At 41.6% G+C, this 5553-nt stretch overlaps 1 protein-coding gene across 1 annotated transcript; it reads right to left on the bottom strand.

Annotated features, from left to right (window-relative positions):
• Positions 1-559: 559 nt before the first annotated feature.
• On the bottom strand, positions 560-2565 carry LOC138870647 (uncharacterized). The gene is made up of 4 exons (XM_070148472.1): positions 2377-2565; positions 2082-2286; positions 1613-1745; positions 560-902 (listed from the first exon to the last, which is right to left on the bottom strand). The coding sequence occupies exons 1-4, from the start codon at positions 2563-2565 to the stop codon at positions 560-562; spliced, it is 870 nt and encodes a 289-aa protein (XP_070004573.1).
• Between the last annotated feature and the right edge of the window lie 2988 nt (positions 2566-5553).

Raw genomic sequence — 5553 nt, 5'->3', positions numbered from 1 at the left:
ACATAATATCGTTTCACTGCATCTGAATTGATTGGCTTCGGCCAGACTTCTCCATCCATCTCCGCAAGAATAAGGGCTCCTCTAGTTAGAACCCGGTGAACCATGTACGGACCCTTCCAATTAGGAGAGAACTTCCCCTTGGCCTCATCTTGATGTGGGAAGATTTTCTTCAACACCAGTTGCCCCGGTGTAAACTTCCTTGGCTTAACCCTTTTGTTGAAGGCTCTGGACATTCTGTTCTGATACAACTGACCATGGAAAATCGCATTCATCCTTTTCCTATCTATAAGGGCTAACTGCTCGTAGCGACCTTTTACCTATTCTCCATCATCCAATTCTACTTCTTGCATGATCCTTAAGGAGGGGATTTCTACCTCGGTGGGGATGACCGCCTCTGTACCATAAACCAGCATGTAGGGAGTTTCTCCGGTCGATGTGCGGACTGTAGTGCGGTATCCCAATAAGGCGAATGATAACTTCTCATGCCATTGTTTGTGCCTTTCGACCATCTTCCTTAGTATTTTCTTGATATTCTTGTTGGCTGCTTCCACAATTCCATTCATCTGAGTCCTGTAGAGTTCTTGTGTTTGATCTTGAAAGTTTCACACATTGCTTTCATCAAGTCGCTGTTGAGATTGGAACCATTATCGGTGATGATTGATTCTGTAACCCCGAACTGACAAACAATGCGGTCGTGGACGAAACCCGCCACAACCTTCTTAGTGACCACCCTGTATGATGTTGCTTCGACCCATTTGGTAAAATAATCGATTGCCACTAGGATGAACCTGTGCCCATTTGATGCGGCAAGCTCGATAGTTCCGATAACATCCATTCCCCAAGCGGCGAATGGCCATGGTGATCTTGTCGAGTAAGCTTGTTTGGAGGCGCCTTTATCATATCTGCATGTATCTGACAACGATGGCATTTGCGAACATATTGGATACAGTCTGTTTCCATAGTCATCCAGAAATACCCTACTTGGAGTATCTTTTTTGCTAAGACAAAACCATTCATGTGCGGCCCGCAGGTCCCTGCATGCACCTCGTCCAATAGCCTGGATGCTTCTTTTGCTTTGACACACCTTAGTAGACCCAAATCGGGAGTCCTTCTGTAAAGGATTCCTCCACTGTGAAAAAAGTTGTTGGATAGCCTACAAAGTGTATGCTTCTGAGTAGCATTGGCAAGTCCTGGATATTCCCCTGTTGTAAAGTACGCCTTGATGTCATGGAACCATGGTTTTCCATCTGCTTCTTCCTCAACGTGGGCACAATAAGTTGGCTGATCATGAATCTTTACTGGGATGGGGTCAATGAAATTTGTATCTGGATGCTGGATCATGGATGATAAAGTAGCTAATGAATCAGCAAACTCGTTCTGGATTATGGGGACGTGTTGAAATTCTGTCTTTGTGAACATTTTCCTCAACCCTTGTATATGATGCAAGTAGGGAAGTATCTTAGAGTTCTTGGTTGCCCACTCTCCTCGAACCTGATGTATGAGCAAGTCTGAATCCCCGATCACTAGAAACTCGTGAACGTTCATGTCAATAGCCATTTTGAGCCCCAAGATGCAGGCTTCATATTTGGCCATATTATTGGTGCAAGGGAACCTGAGCTTGGCGGATACTGGGTAGTGTTGGCCAGTTTCTGATACTAAGACTGCTCCTATGCCAACTCCTTTGAGATTTGCAGCTCCGTCGAAAAACAACCTCCAACCATCATAGGATTCTGCAATATCTTCTCCTATGAAAGATACCTATTCATCGAGAAAATACATTTTTATGGGCTCGTATTCTCCATCTACGGGATTCTCGGCGAGATGGTCCGCCAAGGCTTGCCCTTTAATTGCTTTCTGGGTCACGTAAACAATATCGAATTCACTTAGCAGGATCTGCCACTTGGCGAGCTTTCTAGTGGGCATGGGCTTCTAGAAGATTTACTTCAGAAGGTCCATTTTGGATATGAGATAAGTACTGTAAGCACAGAAGTAATGCCTCAACTTCTGCGCGACCCAAGTCAGAGCACAACAAGTGCGTTCTAAAAGAGAATACCGGGCCTCATATGGTGTGAACTTCTTACTGAGATAGTAAATGACTTTCTCATTTCTCCCTGTTTCATCATGTTGTCCTAAAACACAACCGAATGGTCTATCCGATACCGCAAGGTAAAGCAATAGGGGTCTTCCTGGTTTAGGAGGAACTAAGACCGGTGGCATTGATAGGTATTCCTTGATTCTGTCAAAAGCTTTCTGATAATCATCAGTCCATTTGGTAGCAGCGTCCTTCTTCAACATTTTGAAAATTGGTTCACAAATGACCGTGGATTGAGCTATGAACCGGCTGATATAGTTGAGTCTTCCCAGGAAACTCATCACGTCCTTCTTGTTCTTTGGTGGTGGCAATTTTTGGATAGCATTGACCTTTGTTGGATCCAATTCTATTCCTCGACGACTCACGATGAAACCCAATAATTTTCCAACAGGAACCGCGAATGCGCACTTGGCAGGATTCAGTTTCAGATTGAACCTCCTTAGTTTGTTGAAGAACTTTCTTAGATCTGCCATGTGATCCCTGGCTTTCTTGGATTTGATGATGGCGTCATCCACATATACCTCGATCTCCTTGTGTATCATGTCATGAAAGATGGTAGTCATGGCTCTCATATAGGTGGAACCAGCGTTCTTCAAACCGAATGGCATTATTTTGTAACAGTACATTCCCCACGGCGTGATGAAAGCCATTTTCTCTGCATCTTCCTCGTCCATCCATATCTGATGATACCCAGCGAAACAATCAATGAAAGACAGTAACTCATGCTTGGCGCAGTTGTCAATTAGAATGTGTATGTTCGGCAAGGGGAAGTCGTCTTTAGGACTGGCCCGGTTAAGATCCCGGTAGTCAACACAAACTCTAACTTTCCCATCCTTTTTTGGCACTAGGACGATGTTGGCTAACCATATCGGATACTCTACTACCCTGATAACCTTGGCTTTGACTTGCTTGGTAACCTCTTCTTTGATTTTCAAACTCATGTCGGGTTTGAATTTCCTGAGCTTCTGCTTTACCGTTAGGCATGTCGGGTTTGTTGGCAGTTTGTGAGCTACAATGGATGTGCTGAGACCGGCCATATCATCATATGACCAAGCGAATATGTCTTCATATTCATTTAGGAACTCCTTGTACTCTTTCTTTTCTGATGGTGACAGGTGAACACTGATGCGCATTTCTTTGACATTCTCTGCATCTCCCAGATTAACGACCTCAGTTTCTTCCAAGTTAGACTTAGGCCTATTTTCAAAATTCTCAACTCCTCTAACGACCTTTTCTGGTATATCATCCTCTTCTGAGTCCGTATCCGTTTGTTGCATTGTCTCGTTGCAAGTCACAATCGTTGGTTCATTATCAAGGCAAGTAATAGTAATGTTGTGTAAAACAAAGTGAATGATAGGGAAATAATAAGAGCGAGATATATAATAAACTGAAATGCTTCGATTAGATTCATAATTGTTTTGAATATCAGAGCTTTTTTCAAAATTAAAGACAATGCGGAAATAAAATCAGCTAGTAAAAAGTAAAAATGTGATGCATGGTGCTTTTGTTTAGCCTTGCTACCCCGAAACTTTCCGGGCCCTGGTGGTTCTGATTGACCAATTGCTGACTGAGCATTGGATCTCTTACTGTATGATGATGGTGCCAGAATGCATGAACTAACCTTTGGGGAAGGAAATAAAAATAAAGAAAAACAAAAAGGTAACAAGTTAGTGCAGGTTATGAGAAGAAAATGTTGCATTATTTAAATACATTGTGAAAGAATATAAATCGCGTCCTAATTTAGGTGCCTCGTTGTGCCTGAGGTAGGTCTAGTGACAAATTAGCTTGGAGAACTTATAATGCTAAGTGCCTCATTTTATTGATAAAAATAAGACGAATCCCAAAACGACACTAAAATAGCAGAAAGTAAAAATATCACTAATGGCCATTGGCCTTATTACATTAAAAGCAAAAAAGAAAGACTCCTAACTATTTGGTCCCAGAAGGACCTTCTTTAGGTTGAATGTTCTCGTTGATCAAGTCCTCCAGCTCGCGCAGATTTTCCATTAAAAATGCTATCGCCAGACGTTCTCCTTTGCCTTCCTCAACATTTTGCAGTCGATGACTCGTTTTCTCACTTTCCCTTCCAATTCCAGCAAGCTGTACTCCAGGTATTCTAGCTTCTCACTAGCCTTGGTGACTCTCTCTTTCCATTCGTTGATTTGGTTGCTCGATGGAAGGTTTCTCCACCATGTCTGCAAGAGTGAAGGTATGTTTACCATACCGAAATTAGGAACTTTGTCATTCATTTTCTGCAAAACAAAAGGGTTAAGACCTCACCCCCACCGTAATCGACTATTTAATACCAATAATCAACATAAAAAGCATTTAGTTCTCCAAATAAATGCACAGAACATGTAGGTGTCCGTTTGGGTTTCAGGGAAACCCGATGGACTTTGGACAAGGCTATCTTAATGAGTCATTATGTGGACAACATGACTGAATCGGCTATGTTTGACCATGATGCATGCATAGTTAGACAGAGTAAGGTTTCTATTGGGGTATTAGACACCAGGTACCCTTGAGCGAACAACTCAAGAGGGAAAGGCATGGAACCGTCGACTGCACCGCTAATCGACTGGTTTTACCGCAAATACGCCTTTGCCGAATTTAAAGGGTGATAATATTGGAAGAGCGCAACCACTCATTATAAGCATTGCTATGGTTTTTGTTTGGCATGAGTGGAATATGATGTTGAAGATGCAGTTTACAAGAATGAAACAAATTGACATGTATTTTCACGTTCATAAGATAAATGATTACAATAATTGCAGTAATTACAACAACATTAAAATAAAGTAGTAAAGGGTAGCAGCTAAAGGAAAGAAAAGACATGAAGAGCCAAGTCAGTTTCGTAGTGAAAGAATAAAATATAGTAAATAAAGCAATTAATGAGATAATAAATTCACAAGCAACATGCAATGGTAAAAGCCTAAAGAAAATTCCCAGCAGAGTCGCCATGCTGTCGACGCCCCCTTTTTCTCTAACCGTGGGGTCAGAAATCGGGTATACGACATTGGGAGGACAACTCTATTCCCTTTCGAGAATTGGATTTAGAAGTTGAAGAGTCACCACCTAATGATTATAGTGCATTAGGACACTTTAAGAAGGGTTTGAGATAAAGAGACCAGAGATTAGGGTAAGGGCTAGAAATTATCCTTAGGGGAAGGTGTTAGGCACCCCTTAAGATCCACTAGTGTGGTTCCCGACCATGTTATAATTGTGACTTTACAAGTAAACAATCAAGGCTCAAATAAGAATTCGCACATAACATTGCGACCAAGTTGAATATTTTCGAAGGTAAGTAGAGAGGGCAGAAATTCATGAAAAAAGAGATTTGAACAGTTTTACAAGAAGCGATGAAAGCAAATAAAGGGAGGGGAGTCCTAAGTTTATAATTAATAGCAGTTAATTATAGGATAAAAATCTAGGCGACAAGCAATAAAATATAGCAGTTAAAA

Source organism: Nicotiana sylvestris, chromosome 6 (assembly GCF_000393655.2).
Source record: "Nicotiana sylvestris chromosome 6, ASM39365v2, whole genome shotgun sequence".
Taxonomy (NCBI): Eukaryota; Viridiplantae; Streptophyta; class Magnoliopsida; order Solanales; family Solanaceae; genus Nicotiana; species Nicotiana sylvestris.
Note: the sequence above shows the minus strand (reverse complement) of the source record. Positions and strands in the feature narration are given on the sequence as shown.

What these genes read in the sequence shown, in the direction of transcription:
- LOC138870647 (XM_070148472.1), bottom strand. Translation starts at nt 2,565, where the DNA reads ATGGCAGATCTAAGAAAGTTCTTCAACAAACTAAGGAGGTTCAATCTG. An exon ending in CACCAAAGAACAAGAAGGAC is followed by an intron (nt 2,287 to 2,376) that starts GTGATGAGTTTC and finishes AAAATGTTGAAG; the next exon opens with AAGGACGCTGCTACCAAATG. An exon ending in CCAGTATCCGCCAAGCTCAG is followed by an intron (nt 903 to 1,612) that starts GTTCCCTTGCAC and finishes AGATACATGCAG; the next exon opens with ATATGATAAAGGCGCCTCCA.